Here is a 15,043-nt window from a genome sequence, read left to right as displayed (position 1 = left end):
GTGGCTGGGTGCCACCCAAATTTCGCTGTTCCAGTGTTTTGGACTGAGATTTTTAACTTTTTTTTTTAACTTCTTTTATAAGATAAAGAAAAAGGCTAAGTAAATCCACATGGGATTTACAACAGTTATATTTCAATGAGATCAATCTTGTGGCTTAAGAATTCAAGGTACTAGGGAAATACAAAGTACTTCTAAGGTAACTTGAAAGCACATTGTCTTTTCGGCTGGTAGTCAAAAGGATAAGATAGACCAGAAAAGAGGTCAACATGATGAATTTAACAAATTGACCAGAGTGAACAGCAGCAGAGAATCACAAAGTCATCTATTTAATCTTGAACTCCAAAAAAGTTGTCAATGGGCAAGGTATTTCAATGGAGGAAAACAAAAAGTCTTCAAATACAATTCTAACTTAGGAATGACCTTTTTTTAATAATAAGAAAAACCAGGTCCATCCACCTGATAAAAGGGGAAAAGAGGGACAATAGACTGAAATAGATGTTATTACTCTAAAACTATAAGGGAAAAATCCTGTCTTTAAGACTATAGATATTGATATGGATTCCTTAAATTAAAAGGAGCACCTTAGGTGTTTTTAGCTGCATTAAATTTTAGCTTGCAGAAGCTGCAGGAAATGAGTCATAATGTCTAGAAGGGAGAATCCAGAGTAATCAGGGAGAGAGGATCAAAGATAATACAAACAGGAGGAATTTCATTAAAAGAGAACAGCTCAAAACTCAGTCTCCAGAAGTGTGTCGAGAAAAGGAGAGTACGTGCAAGAGATGATTTACAAACAAGAAGACATTTCAGCTACACATTTTAGATAGAGCACATGCTGAGGAGTCTAAAGGGGAAGACACAACTTTCATACGAATAATATAAGAACTAGAATGTTATCGACCCATTAATTCATTCTCAGCCAACAGGCAACAAATATCTTGAATCTAGCAAGTGAAACCAAATCATTCATCACTCCCCCCCTCCCCAACGACTGTTCTTAAATTCAATCTTCCTACTTAAGAATAGACTGACATCTATCATTCCCTCCCCCCGCCCTCGCCGCCTCACCAACCCCCAACCCTTAATCTTAAAAATCAATGCCAGGAGGGAAAAGCATCACAAAGATGTGTGTTTCACTTAAATACTTCTATTGCAAGTTTTTTCCATCTCTAGGGTCTATCATTCTCAAGAGACACCAGAGGCTATGACTGGGGAAGGAAATTCAATGGTTTCACACAGGGCTTGGGCGATCAGTAACTTTGCCGGCATGACACCAATATTCACGTTGGACCTTCTATCCTTGCACATGCTGATTAGTTAGCTATTCAAGCTATGATCATGAGGGAAAAGGAAAACTGAAAAGGCAGATCAACAGAATCGGTGGATGGGAAGCTGAGAGAGTCAAGTCCGGTGGCAAGAGATTAGAGGAGGGACACGGGGGCGGGGGGCGGGGGGGAGCCTTTCCTGGAGAAGATCCGTGTGAGATAAGACATAACTCTTGTTTTTCTCCACTGACGACTACAAGCCATTATTACCGCCGGCCAAATTATTACCCCTCTGTCAAGAATGAGACACAACAATCAAAGTAATCAACGGGCATGTCTAATGCACTGTAACATTTTCAATGCAAAGTTTGTTTTCTCTCTGCCTCCACGTTAGAGCCTGTAATTAACCCGTTATGCAGAACGATGCCAAACAAAAGCCTAATTGGGGCTCGCTTCCCGACTTGCGGCAGGTCTGGAGAGGGTGGGAGCGGCTTGAGGGCCGGGGGCCGCGGGGCTCGCCCGTCTCCAGCATGGCCTCCTCCCTGGGCTCGGCCAGGCCCCCGAAGCGGTCAGGCGCCACACCACACACGATTAGGGTACGTTAGCTTTCGCATTTATTGAAGAGTTGTCAGATATTGAAAAGGGCATTACACTCGCGCATACACGTGAATCCAGTTTCCAAAGAGTCAAAGTATCATCCTGGGGTAGGGGAGGGGGGAGAAGAGGAAACAGGGTGGAGCCCCCAAATCCTAACTACGCTTGCAAACGAAGAAGCACCGAGAAGCCCGATTTCGGGCACTGCCACTTATCTATCCCTGGGTTCTGGCTGTAGCACATGAACTACTGCTACATGCCAGGGGGGAAATGTCCCAGAGAGCACGTCCACGTAACTTCGATTGCCGATGTGGGCCTGCAAAAGCACACGACCCGGTCCCCACCGCACAAAAGGCGGTTATCCAACCCAATGCATGCCGCGCTTTCCCCACCAGCCAGTCACCCTTCCCAAGGTTTTTGAAATTGGAGTTTGGGGAGAAGGGGTGACGGGAAGACTGCGGGGTGGGGGTGGGGGGGAAGCAAGAAAATGCATACACTGACTGGTGTGGGAATTGCTGAGAAAACTCCTCTCCCGCCCTGTTCCTTCTCCGCAAATAAAGCAGCATTTCTCAATCTGCGGCATTGGTAAATAATGGTCATACCTCGCTAGGCAGAAAGCCTCTTTTAGCAAGAGCTTATATTTGAAATGCGGGTCATTTCAACAATTCTAAACAGGGAACTTTGGTATAAAAGCAGTTACTCTAAGAAAATAAAACAGTGACTCCGAATCAAAAGCCATTTCAAGTACGACCCTCTTTCTACCTGGGGTTGGTGGATGGGTGGGGTAGGCAAGAAAAGACACGAGGAAGGAAAGGTAGGGGACGGGACAGAGAACATCACAGAACCAGTAACATCACAGCTGAGAGCTAAGAACTTCCAAGTCAACTTTGATCCAACTACTGAAATCCAAACTTGCAAACTCAACCTTAAATTAACTACTTGCAATACAACATATACTGTATGTCAGTATACCCCAATTCACATGCAATCCTTAATTTCAGACATTTTAATAGCTTGCTTGTAAACATATAAAAGAGGAACCCTGGATCATCGTATTTATTTATTTATCTATGCCAAACGTTTATTAGTGAAATAGTCCTGAAGATATAATTCTACATATGGCGCTTTGATTTCACATAATATTTAAGAAAAAAGACAAAACACATAGAATTAGACATGTAATTCAAAGACCACGGTACAACCTTTATCTTTTTTTTTTTTTTTACTTCAGCAAACAAAAAATGTCAAATGACATGAAAAGTGGCAAGTCTTCCGACAATAAATAATAAATTACTTTATAATTTTTGCAATGCAAGAGCAAACAAAAAAAAAGTTTCCTTTTTTTTCCTTTTTATTTCCAGAGAGAGAGAGAAAACAGTCATTTTATCCAATAACTATACACATCTTTGGGGGAAAAGTTCTTGGACAGACACAAGTCAAACACAATCCCGAGACGCTTGTGGCAAAATAGAGGTAACCTTGTTGCAATGCTTTATAAGTTGGTTTTTAAATCTGAATTCAAAAACCTTTAAAGTCGCTTCAGACTTCTTGATAGAGGATGGATCTCAAAAAAAAGGGGGGGAGCAAAAGGAAAAAAAAAAAACAGCTACAGGACATGCTAAGAGACCCAGGTTTCAATTAACCCCTTGTTAAAGTCAACTAAAAACATCGCAAACCAACGCAGCTCCACCTTCCTGAAAGGACTCTTTCAGCCAAGGAGGCCAGTCTCTCTTCCTGCTCTTTTGCTGGAGCTCCTGTTTGGCAAGGCAATGACCAATATAGAAACAGCACCATTCAGATTAGGATGGACTAGAAAAATTTCTATTTCTGCTTTTTACTAGATGTGCAGTGAAACAAAAATGCTTTTTTTGAGATCCTTGAATAGAAATCCTCCACGTTTTAAAAACGTCTTTTTTTTTTTTTTTTTTTTCTTCAGTACTCCTAAGGTCATTGAATAGCATATGTTGGGTTTTGGGTTTTGTTTGTTGTTTAATTCTAGTAAAATCCCATGATTGTCTTCACAGTGTTGCTACCATTTCACCTTGTCATTAAAACAGACTTCGTGCATTTCATGGAGCATTCATTTCTTGATTTAGTTTTCATTGACTGGGTCGTTAAATACTTTTGTTTCGGAGTTCAACATTATAGTTTCCCACTTTCTCCAACAGGGAAAAAAGAAATACATCTGTATGACTGTTCTTCATGCCTCAATAGGACTGGCTACCATGCTGTTTGGTGTATCTGGGAGTTGAGAGGACATCGACGCAACTTCGCTGCCAGTGGAATTAGAGCCTGGTCCTCCTTCTGAAAAATTGACCTGCATAAAAGGTTGAAAAATGAATAAAGGAGGCTGTAATAGTATTCATAAAAAAATTATAAACTCATCATAATGTGCATGAATGTACAAGTGTTTGTGTAGACAGATAGCTAGATAAAGATGTCCACATATTTAACTGGATTTTAACAGGCTTAAAGAAAGCCTATAAGGAAAATGACTTGAGAAGAAATCCTCTCGCTTTCCCATCTTCTAAAAGATCTGTTTTAACTCAAACTGAATTCTCAACATTATGTTGCATTAAATTATTTAAGAACAAATGTGTTTCCCACTGTAAAACGGCATCACAACTCTACCATGCATGCTCAAAATAAAATTATCCTGCTGGCTACATGTTGCCCTGGGAGCAGGCGAGTTCTAAGTCTCTAGGCATCAAAGCCTCTCTTCTTGAGTTGAAAAATCCATAACACATGCTCATATCGTGTGACGGGAGATTCAGTGGAGGCAGCACAGAACAATGATTAACTCCTCAGAGGGCTCACAGCGTGGGCTTTCTTCCTTGTTGTTGGTCCTGCTGCCTCTTGGCCTTTCTCTCTCTCTCCCTTTCTCTCTCTAAATCAGGCTCTTCCCTCTGAGAAAAGACCTATATATTATAACATCACCGCATTATAATTATATCTGGCTCCTTCTTTTTAACCCAAAAAGCACTGTGTTGCTGTTGTAAAGTTCCTTCTCCAGCCGCACCCCCTACCTCGCCTCAGCTTCCCCTCCACTGCTCTCATCTGACACTAGATTTTCAGAAGGTGCAAATACTTGGCTGTCCTGAACCCTCCCTTTACCTTCCTTCTATGATTTAGATTTTGCTCAAATAACTCATCAGATGAATGACTTTAAAATAAGTTCTTTTTTCTAGTTCCAGAGTCAACCTTCCTTTCAACCCTAGTAAAACATTCCCACTGTGAGGCCTTTAGGTTGGCCCACCTACAGACACAAGCCTGGGGCCAAGCCCTTTCAACCACTTGCCTTTGGCCAATTACCTAACTGTTGACACTGAGAAAGCAAATGCCCGCTGGGTAAATGTGAGGGTAAAAAGCTAACCTCAACTACAGCTTTATCTCCAAAGGAAGGAACAAGCTTTTAGGATAGATCTTCATGTTTTCTAAAACAGGATTCAAAAGTGCTGATAACTCTTTAAGAAAATAAATAAATAAATAAAGTCATGTGTATATATACCATAGTATAAAGGACATGTATTTAATATTTTATTTATCTTGACCCCTTAAGCCTTTTGTAGGCAAGAGGTGAATTAATTTTCTCTTCTCTGGATGTGTAAAACATGTTAAACACTAAAACAGGTTTTCACAGATTAAATAAACACTATGTCTCTGATTGGTAGAGCTCATGGTCCTTTTACTATACATGACACACAGTATGGACTATATGACATTTGAACTCACACATTTAAAATGTTTAAGAAGTCCTACATTTTTAGATTAAGACAGTCCCAGAAAGGGATATATTAAAAAAAAAAAAAAAAATTACATCAATCATCTATTTGAATAGTGAATCTCTTTATTGATACTTTAAAAAATTGTACCCAGAATGGTACCTGCTGCTTATTGATAACAACACTTATTATGTATTATAACATCGATTATGTATTACAACCACCTTAATTTGGGTCCTTAAATATCCCATTCTCTAGATGCTGAGGATGGAGTAAACCTAGTAATAGTTGATCAAAATGCCAAGGTGAACTCTAAAGTCCTTGTCAAGTCTAAAAGTCTAAGACGCATAATTTTGCAACCCTGTACACCTTCCCACGCATGCTATCTAGTGAAGCACCTTGAAGTTAATCCCTCAAAGCAGGCCTGATTGATAGAAAATTCAATCTATATCGTCAAATTATGCAGTCTCATAAGAAAGACTCACAGGAGGTTTGTTTTCCTTGCATTTGCCTCCCTTCTCTTCAGCACCACACCTTCTAGGTCTTTCCCCAACACTGGGGAAAAGGAGGCACTCCCCCACCCCCCCATCTTTAGTATGTGACAGTTAAACCATAATCTCCTTTCTGTTGGGAATTCAGCCTCCTCCATATGGGAGCTGACACTTACCAGTTGCTGAAAAGCAGGCTGATCTATGTCACTCTGCAAGGCGAAGTCACTCAGTACTTTCCAAGGTGGCTGGTAACTTTGCACCTCCACGGGGTTAGCCTGTAAGCCACCGTCATGTCTCTCTGGACTGGCAGCCACCATGGGAGTTCCTGTCATCCCCTGGATATTCTGTGAATAGGTCCCCCCCAATCCCAACATATTAATGAGCAAACTCCCTCCCTCCATTGTCTGCACAGGCTAAGCAAATATACCCTGGTATTATCTTATCTATATAGTGGCCTTTATTGACTCAGTTAATCTGCTGCTCCTATGGATATTAGCTGAAGTTCAGTTTTGTTTTATGGTGTTTTGTTTTTCTGCTTCTGTGGGCTGGACTATTAGCTCTGGTTGGACCTTATAAAACCAGGTTCTACTACGACTTTCTTCTTCTCCCTTGTCTTCATAACTCATCACAATTCCTCCCATCCACCTTCTTAGACCATAGCCTCCCAGGAATAGAAAGCTGAGGCAGGCGGGGCCTCCCTTCAGCCTCTAGACATGGTGGCTTTCTAGGTAGATTCAGTTAGCTGCACATTTTCTCTAAGCAGTTCACCTCGCAGAGCCAGCTCCCACCCCCTTCACCAAGTGTTTAGGTCTGGCTGCTATTGTGCTATAAAGCACTAACCAACTTAGAAAGTGCCCTGGCCCAGTCTTAGCTGGCCTGCCAAGTTTAATGACAGTGGGTTTTATGGCATTTAAAAATAGGGCCAAAGCAGTAAAATTTTTTTCTCAAAAGAGAAAAAAAAAAAAAGAAAGAAACCTTAGTTTAACTTTGCCAGGAGGATTGCAGGGAGAATGCTGCCATGGGCCTGTGATAATAGTGGATAACAGTACCGGGTCTGACCCCTCTGCAGAGGCCTGGGTTGACCTGCGGCAGAGGGTGCCTTGTCTGTGCGGGCCACCTTAGGGGACCTCGCTGGACTGAAGGTACAGCGGCAGGCCTTACCCCAAAGGTGGGGTATGCTGGATGGGGGGGCTCGCTGGGTGCCCTGCCCACCGATGCCCTGGATATAGACAGGAACCCAAGGTGCAATACTTCCCTCCTCTTTGGTACATGAGAAACTGATGACCTGCATGTTGGTAAACCCGGGCCAGGCCTCGTGGCCACCCATCTTCGGAGGGGGTGGTCGCGTCCTTCCGTTTCCGGGATGTGGGGTGCGAGTGAGGTGGAAGGGCACAAGCCCACCCACGCCGCTCGGCCGGGGGAGGGACGGCCGCTCCCACAGCTCCGGGGACCTCCCTAACCGCCTGCCCGGCGCCAGGCTGCCTCCCACCAGGGCATGGGTGGGGGTGGGGATGGGGGGCCGCCCGTCCAGGCTCCTGCCGGCGAGGAGGACCTAGAACCGCGTGCTCGCCAGGCTGGGCACCAGGAACGCACCTCGCACGCCACGTCTCCTTCCCCCTCGTGTCACCTGCCCGGCCCCGGGGCCACTCACAGTTTTGTCATTGGGCTGTTGCTGCTGGAGTTGCTTCATCATGATGCTGCGCTTCTTGTCCTTGCACCTCTTGTTTTGAAACCAGACCCGGATCACGCGGGGGCTGAGGCCCGTCATCTCTACCAGTTGCTCCTTCATGAGCGCATCGGGCCGGGGGTTGGCGGCGTAGCAGGTCCGCAAGGTGTGCAGCTGCTTCTCATTCAGCACAGTCCGCACGCGGGTGGTCTTCTCCGGCTGCTTGTGGACGTGGGGCCGCAGGGCCGGTTGCCGGGCGGAGATGGGTTCGGCTGCGGGGCAAGGGCTGCCGTGAGCGCGGGGGTCCCGGGCGCCCTCCGCCGGCCCGTGCGCCCCTGCCCTGCGGCTCTCAGACAATGGCCTAATGTTTTGCAGCCTGGACACAAAAACCAGGGGGCGGCAGAGGTGGGCGTAAAGAGGGCGAAAGGGAGAATAAAATCTCGCTGTCTAATTCGAGAGGTCAATGCTGAGTAATCCCGGCCCGGAACGCAGCCCCCGCCCCTGATCCTGTTCGTGTCAACAGCACGTTAGCCAAGGGGAGCTCGTCTCAGGGTCTTTCCCCTTGCTCGCGGCAGGGGCGGCATTTCTCGGCATTGTTTTCCCTCCCTTCTCGCCTTTCCTGGTACCCAGACTGGGCCCAGGGTTACATGGAGTACTCACTCCCACCTCCTGGCTGGGAGGTTACTCTTGGGCTGAGGCCACAGGGGGTACCATGGAAGGAAACGGAGAACACCCCCAGTGACAGCCAGAAACACTACATCGGCCAGGACCTCTGCATGGGAAAGCCGACAAGAACTCTGCCAGAAAGACTTGAACTTCAGTCTGAGAGGACAGTCATGTCAAGGAGCTAAAGAAATCCAGTATTTCTAACCTCTCTCCAGTTCCTGGTCTTTGTTAGTATTAAATCTACATGGAGGTTCCTAAGACGGGCTGATCCAAGCAAAGGAAAACTGAAACTGTTGAGCTGCCTACGCCTAGATAAACGACTGGGAAACGTTCCCCACCTCCCTCCCAATATTTCGGCCTCCTCTGTGTTTCCCCACGAGCAGGGCACAGCTGCAGTGAATAGGAGTTGCCACCCCTGCTTTTGCCCTCATGCAAGCTAGTCACACATCCCCCAGGACGGAATTCTTAGAGCTGCCAGAAAGCAGAGGCGGGAGAGCTGTAGTTTCCTCACCTCCAGTGTTTAGTGCGAATTGATACTTCAAAACTGCACAAGGGGGAGAGAAGGGAGATCTATTCACGACCGGAAGGCAGGTTTGGAAACACTCTGCCTTCTTACCAGCAGCCTCCCTCCTGGCCAATGTTACTGTTTCCAATCCTTTCGTGGGGAATGGGCCCTCTGATCTGTATGGTACAAATTCCTGCACCTTCCAACGACCCCCTAGGGTCAGGCTAACACCTATAGGGTCAGTTTAGAGCTACAGCGACAGGCTTGAAGATGAAATTCTCACCAGATCATGTAGATGAATGGTTTAAAGAGGCAGGCTCCCTTTAAAAGGCAATTACCACTGATTAGCTTGTTGACAGTTTTAAATTACAGCTCTGTGCAATGGCCTGCAGTTATTAAGACTATATCTTTTCAGGCCCTTTTCTCACAAAAGGATAAAAATAAATTTTAAAAATGTTTCCGAGTGTGGAGCAATTCGCAAGGAAAAAGGATTTGGAAGGGTAAATGACATTAAGGCCACCTAAGCTTCCTTCACTGGGTTAAAGGGAAGCTCCAGGGACCTAGAGCTCCACCCCTTTAATTAGGCAGCCACAAAAAGAATACCTGGTAGGGAGCTGAAGTCCGTTTTCAGGAAGCCACGATTTGGAGGCCAAGGTGAATTGGAAATGCCGTTTGGGCGTGTGTATACATGTGTGCACAAATGGTGTACATCCATGTGTACCCATATGTAGACACACAGATGTGTAGGTGTGCTCGGGGAGTCAAGGGAGACAGTGAGTGCATTGAACCTGGCTGCAAAAGAGCAGAGCACAGTGCAAACTGCACAGAGAACACTTCTTTTAACTGCTGCCCGCCGCCACGACCACCCTGAGACTACCATGGTTGCTGTGGCCGCAGGCACGCTGGCAGGGGCGCCGCTGGCTTAGCCTGGCGCCTGTCTCCCGGAGCCGGGCCGTGGAGTACCTGCCATTTGCAGCGGCCGCGCCGGGTGCAGAGGACTGAGCGGGTCGCCGGCCCCTAGGCTGGCCCTTTCCACCACGTCGTGGTCCGCACGGCAGAAAAGCCCGTCCTCTCGCAGCGCGAACTCGTCCCCGGGGATGAGCTGGCGGCTGCAGGCCACGCAGCGGAAACACTCGATGTGGTACACCTTGGAGCGGGCGCGCATCACGAAGTCGTTCTTGCTGAAGCCGATGCTGCACTTGGCGCATTTGATCCCGTACAACCTGCGCGGGGCCCGGGCCGGGGCAGGGAGAGAAGCACAAGGAGAAGGGGTCACTTCAGGTGGCACCGCCCGGGCTCAAGATCCCCAGCCGCGACGCCCTTAGAAATCAACATACCAAACAGACGCTGGGAGCGGGAGGATAGAAACGAAACCTCTCTCTCTTTCTCCCTCCTCCTCTCCTTTTCATTTATTTCCTTTCCGATAAACCTCTGTGTCTCCTCGGTACCTCTTAGTTCAGAACACCCAGCCCATACCTTGGAAAATTTATTGATGGATTTGAAACCTGGGCCGCTGCTCTAGCAACCAGCCCCAAGGTTGCTCTTGCAGATCTTATCCAGGAGGCCTCCGGTGGCCTCTAGCCCCTTATTTTCACCTCCCTATCCCCCAAATTTCTGCTGCTAGAAATATCTCTGAAACTGTAATAAAAAGTCCTCCTTCCAAGGAAAAATAGAGTTTGGAGGATGGGACTGATTGCCAGCCCCACTCGGTTTGCAAACACACACAAATGCAAAAGCAGAATAACAAAACGAAACCTCTGAGGGTTTCCAGATCCCCTTCTGTACAAGTACCTTCCAGCCTTTCTCAACTAAAGATTTTCCAGGCAACAACGTTAATAGAAAGTTTCCTCTCCATTCTTCCTTTTATTATGATTTTAAAAATCTGCTTCTGTTTCCACAATATTTTTCAAGTTGCTGAAAAATCTACCTCTACTTTAGTTTGCTTGAGAGCCATGACCAGCCTGAAAAATGAAAAGACCCACTTCTAAGGTCTTCCTCACTGCTGGCCTTTCCTTACCAAGGGACAGTCCTAATAGGTTCCCTCTAGGATGCACTTCCCTGTCCCCCTCTTCATCTATCAGTAATGACAGAAAGTGTACCATTCCTACAAACAGAGAATGGAAGAGAGAGTAAAAGATCCACACAAAGGGAGGAGGGTATTCCACTCCCCCAAAGGGAGACTTGAAAACCTAAACGGTTGCTCGGTTCTCCTTTTACAACTACAGGATTTCAAGGGGCGTGTGTGCACACACACAACAGAGTTGACACAGAGTGGAGAAAAGGTACAAGCGATTGGGTCCTCCTACAAGTGCGTGTATCCAGAATTAGGCACATGCAGGTCTGTGTGCAACTGAGCAAAACACTATCTCCATAGGGGTAAATATACCCCTGGAGGTGAGAAGTGGGCTCTCTCTCTCCAGAACCTTGAGTTCACACACCAATCGAGTAAACAATGAAAAAGGCTCATTTGTCAGAGGTTACAAGGTAGATTCAAAAGGTTTTCCTCCCTCCGCCTACTCAGTGTGAGATCTTCCATTTCATAGGATGAGGACTTGACTTTGCCTGTGACCAAACAATTTAGAAAATCCCTCCCCCTTCCTGTACCCCACTTTCCCTACTTCCTCCCACTCCTCCCCAAAGTATTAAAAAACTTTCCACACTGTTCAATTTTCTCTATCAAGATTATCCTCTGTGCTTCATGATTTAAAAAAAGGAAGAAAAAATGCTGGATACTAAGGGAGCAAGAGAAAATTGTGACTGCATTTAAAATTTTAACTTTAATAAAAGTTCTCAAGCTCCAGAAACCCTATAACTTACAAAAGCTATTACTTTCATAGCCACTGAAAAATCTATTTTAAATAATATTTTGCTATTAGTTAACATACTAGCAAAGCTGATATCTCTTCTGTTTGTTATTAAAACTAACAAAATTTTCTTTATAAATTCTACTGGCTTCCCAAGGCAGAAAACAAAGTTTCTAACATATACACACAGGTCAGAGAAAATTTGAGATTAGCAAAGCCTATGCAGATTAAACTGGAAAAAACAAAAACAATACCGGACTCAAAAAGTTCCTATATGTTTTTAGTCCTGTGTGTATGGGCAAATTCGCTCATTTTATCAGTTACCAGATTTTAATGTGAGAAAGGAAGCTGTTCAATTATCTAAATATACCAATTGTTCACAGACAGATGATGGGCAATTTGATCTGCTCTGTCTAATTCATCAGCTCAGATAAGATAAGAAAGAAAAGATAGTCAGATGTCACCAAAGGGTTAATATTTAAAAAGATTAAATTTCCGGTCTTTTTGCAAGGAATATTTCAGTTGGTTCTGAAATCCTCCAGGAAGGACATTTTACCCTGTACGTAAAGAGGCAATACCTCTACTTGCTCTTTCGAAGTGCATCTCTAAACATGCTTAAGTCAAACTTTTCTTTTGCCTATTGTATTGATACCTCTAAAGAATCTGTAAGTTACTAATAAAATACAGAACTAAAATAAACAAATAAATGAAACACTACAGTATATAATAAAAATTGACCATCTTTTAAGGTTTAGAAACCCAAACTTATCCATCCTTAAATTTTTTGTTTGTTTTGGAAGGGGGAGGAGGGTGAGAGAAAATAATTTGAGCATCACAAATTCTATAAGTAATTACACAAGCCTCAATACGTGTTTTATGAAAACCACTGTGCAGGGCTCTCCCCAACACCCCAAGAAGTAAAATGAACAGGACAGTTTAATTTTTGTAACACACACAGGGTAACTTTTGCACGCTGGACCCCACTAAGGCAAACTTCGCAAAAAGACAAACCCACACCAAATAAAAAATAAACAGTGGGGAGGGACAGGGAAAGCTCACAAAATTGAGGAAGAAGTATAAATGGCATACCTGATATAATCTCTTTTACAGTAGGTTTTTCCATCCCTAACAAAGCACGTACAGCTCTCGTCCAAATACTGATTACACTCCGCACATTTCAAACATGCCGCATGCCATTCCAAATCCGGAGAAACCCTCAGAATATACTGATCGTGAATTTGATTGCCGCAACCAACACATAGGGAAATCAGACGTTTTTCTGAAATGAAAATAAATACATGATTGACTAACCGTTTACTTCCTACAGAGATAAACACACTTTTAGTGTCGTTCTCTTATAGGGCGTACTCTGGGAGGTTTTGTGGAGTATTTTTCTCTCTCTCTCTCTCTCTCTCTTTTTTTAGGAGTACTGCACTTTGGGATGGTAATTGAAGTATGCCTTCAAAACCTTGACTCATTTTTTAAAGGAGGTGGAATATATGTAAAATACAGATTTGAATAGTCTACATTTGTACGCCTAGCACGCAATCAAACCCGCTCATTTTGTATTTCTCCCCCCACCCCCCTTTGCCATAATCATTGGGAAAGATTATGGATAAGTCAAGTCAAAGAAAAGGTTTTGACTAGAAGCGTTAAGTGAACGCAGGGATGTCTATATTTTCCATGAAGCACGCTCTTAAATAGCACATAGGACTGGATATTGTTAGCAAGAGCAGACATCAATACAGTTGTCACTCGTTCTCTTTTGCAAGTCTAATGCTAATTCACATCTCCGGGTACTGAATGTGCAGGCAGACCTTTGGAACATAATAACCTCGGAGAGCTCACAATTCCCGAGGAGGAAATCATCGCTTAGCACCAGAAAGCTAGGGTTTTGGAGGGGCACATGAGCGAATGCAAACCAAGGTACGATCACTTTCCCAAAGATCAGAACCGACAGCAAGCATGCAGGCGTGGCGGCAACCAGAAAAAGCCACCTTTTCTCTCTCTCCAGGCAATGACTCCAACTGCGAAGAGCCCTTGGCACCCATGCCTGAGAGAGACCCCCGCACAAGAACAGCACACCGAGCCCCACAAGGTAAAATAGCCTCTTACTTTTTGGTGGATCTCCCATGTCTCCCATATCTGTAAGAGGGAGTAATGTCCACAGTGAAATGGTGGTTGTACAGTTGGTGAACAGCCCACAGAAAGGATGCTGGAGCTGTGGCTAAGTGGGAAACAGTGGCCCCTGGGGTTGCCACGGCTGAGAGAGCCGCTGCCCGGCTGCGCCGCGCCCTCGCGGATCGGGGAGTCCAATGTAAGCCGGAGGCGGTGGCGGAGCGGAGGCGCTGCGGCGGCGGCGGACTCGGCGCGGCTCGGGCACCTCTCTTCCTTATCTCTTACTCAAACTTCTCTGCTCCAACTCAGCTCCATCGCCATTGGTCTGACGTAGCGCGCGGGGACGTCAGGCGAGCGCCGCGCCCATTGGCTGCGGGGCGCGCGGCGCAGCTGTTCTGATTATCATATTTCAGCCTCGCAGCCACCGCGCGCCACTGACCGCTCGGCGAGCCCGCGGGAGAGGATTAGGGCTCCCGAGGCGACTTGCTCCGGGCTCAGGCTGTTCTGCCCCGACGCTCGGGCTGCCCGGCTGCTCTGGCTTTGGCCTCCCTCTCCTCCTGCCCCCTCCCCTGCTCCTTCCCGGCCGCGCCGCCTGCGCCCTCGCTTCCCGTCGCGCTGTTCTTCCGCCCTGCGCTCCTGGGGTCCCCGCAGTCCGGCTGGCCGCGTTGCGCGCGGGGCTCACTTTTCTGCCGCCGGTGGCGAGCGGCTGGTGGGTAGGTTTTCCTGTTGACTAGGTCCCTCTCGGGCTCTAGGAAAAGGGGGAACTTGGAACAGGTCGCTTAGCTCGGTTTGGTCCCACACTCTGGCGCACAGCCCCGGGCCTGGCTCAGCTTGGCTGCTGGGGAGGGTGAATTCCCTCCCGAACTGGATGTGCAGGGCGCGCTAGGGGAAGGGGAACCGTGAATGGGATGATGAGACCCAGAGGAGGCGTTCGCTGACTGCTACCCCATTATTCCGTCACCCCGACCTCAGATCTCCAAAAACGTGGGTTGGGAGGAATGGGGCGCTTTTTTGCTCGTAGCGGACAATCAGGTTGGAAACGCACAGGTAAAACGAAGTTGACTCCGCGGACTGCCTCTCTCTCCTTCCGTCCCGCGAGGTCTGCTCTTCAGTTTAACCCTAGAGTTAAAGATCACTAACCCGAAGCCAAAGAGCGAAATGATCTTCCAGTAGTCTAAAGTTTGTAAAGCAATTATATCCTGTCCAGTTTCTCTC

General features: G+C 46.2%; 1 protein-coding gene across 1 annotated transcript; it reads right to left on the bottom strand.

Moving 5' to 3' along the window:
* Positions 1 to 2,911: 2,911 nt before the first annotated feature.
* On the bottom strand, positions 2,912 to 14,407 carry ISL1 (ISL LIM homeobox 1). Its single transcript, XM_008575434.1, has 6 exons — positions 13,826 to 14,407; positions 12,800 to 12,989; positions 9,870 to 10,129; positions 7,721 to 8,007; positions 6,246 to 6,413; positions 2,912 to 4,173 (listed from the first exon to the last, which is right to left on the bottom strand). Exons 1-6 carry the CDS (start codon positions 13,851 to 13,853, stop codon positions 4,057 to 4,059), a joined length of 1,050 nt encoding a protein of 349 aa, XP_008573656.1. The 5' UTR covers positions 13,854 to 14,407; the 3' UTR covers positions 2,912 to 4,056.
* Positions 14,408 to 15,043: the final 636 nt, after the last annotated feature.

Source organism: Galeopterus variegatus, unplaced genomic scaffold (assembly GCF_000696425.1).
Source record: "Galeopterus variegatus unplaced genomic scaffold, G_variegatus-3.0.2 Scaffold1186, whole genome shotgun sequence".
Taxonomy (NCBI): domain Eukaryota; kingdom Metazoa; phylum Chordata; class Mammalia; order Dermoptera; family Cynocephalidae; genus Galeopterus; species Galeopterus variegatus.
Note: the sequence above shows the minus strand (reverse complement) of the source record. Positions and strands in the feature narration are given on the sequence as shown.

Coding starts and splice junctions, on each gene's coding strand:
- ISL1 (XM_008575434.1), bottom strand. CDS start 13,853: ATGGGAGACATGGGAGATCCACCAAAAA. Junction 12,990..13,825: donor CATGGGAGATCCACCAAAAA/GTAAGAGGCTAT, acceptor TTTTCATTTCAG/AAAAACGTCTGATTTCCCTA. Junction 4,174..6,245: donor AGCCTGCTTTTCAGCAACTG/GTAAGTGTCAGC, acceptor CCTTTTATGCAG/GTCAATTTTTCAGAAGGAGG.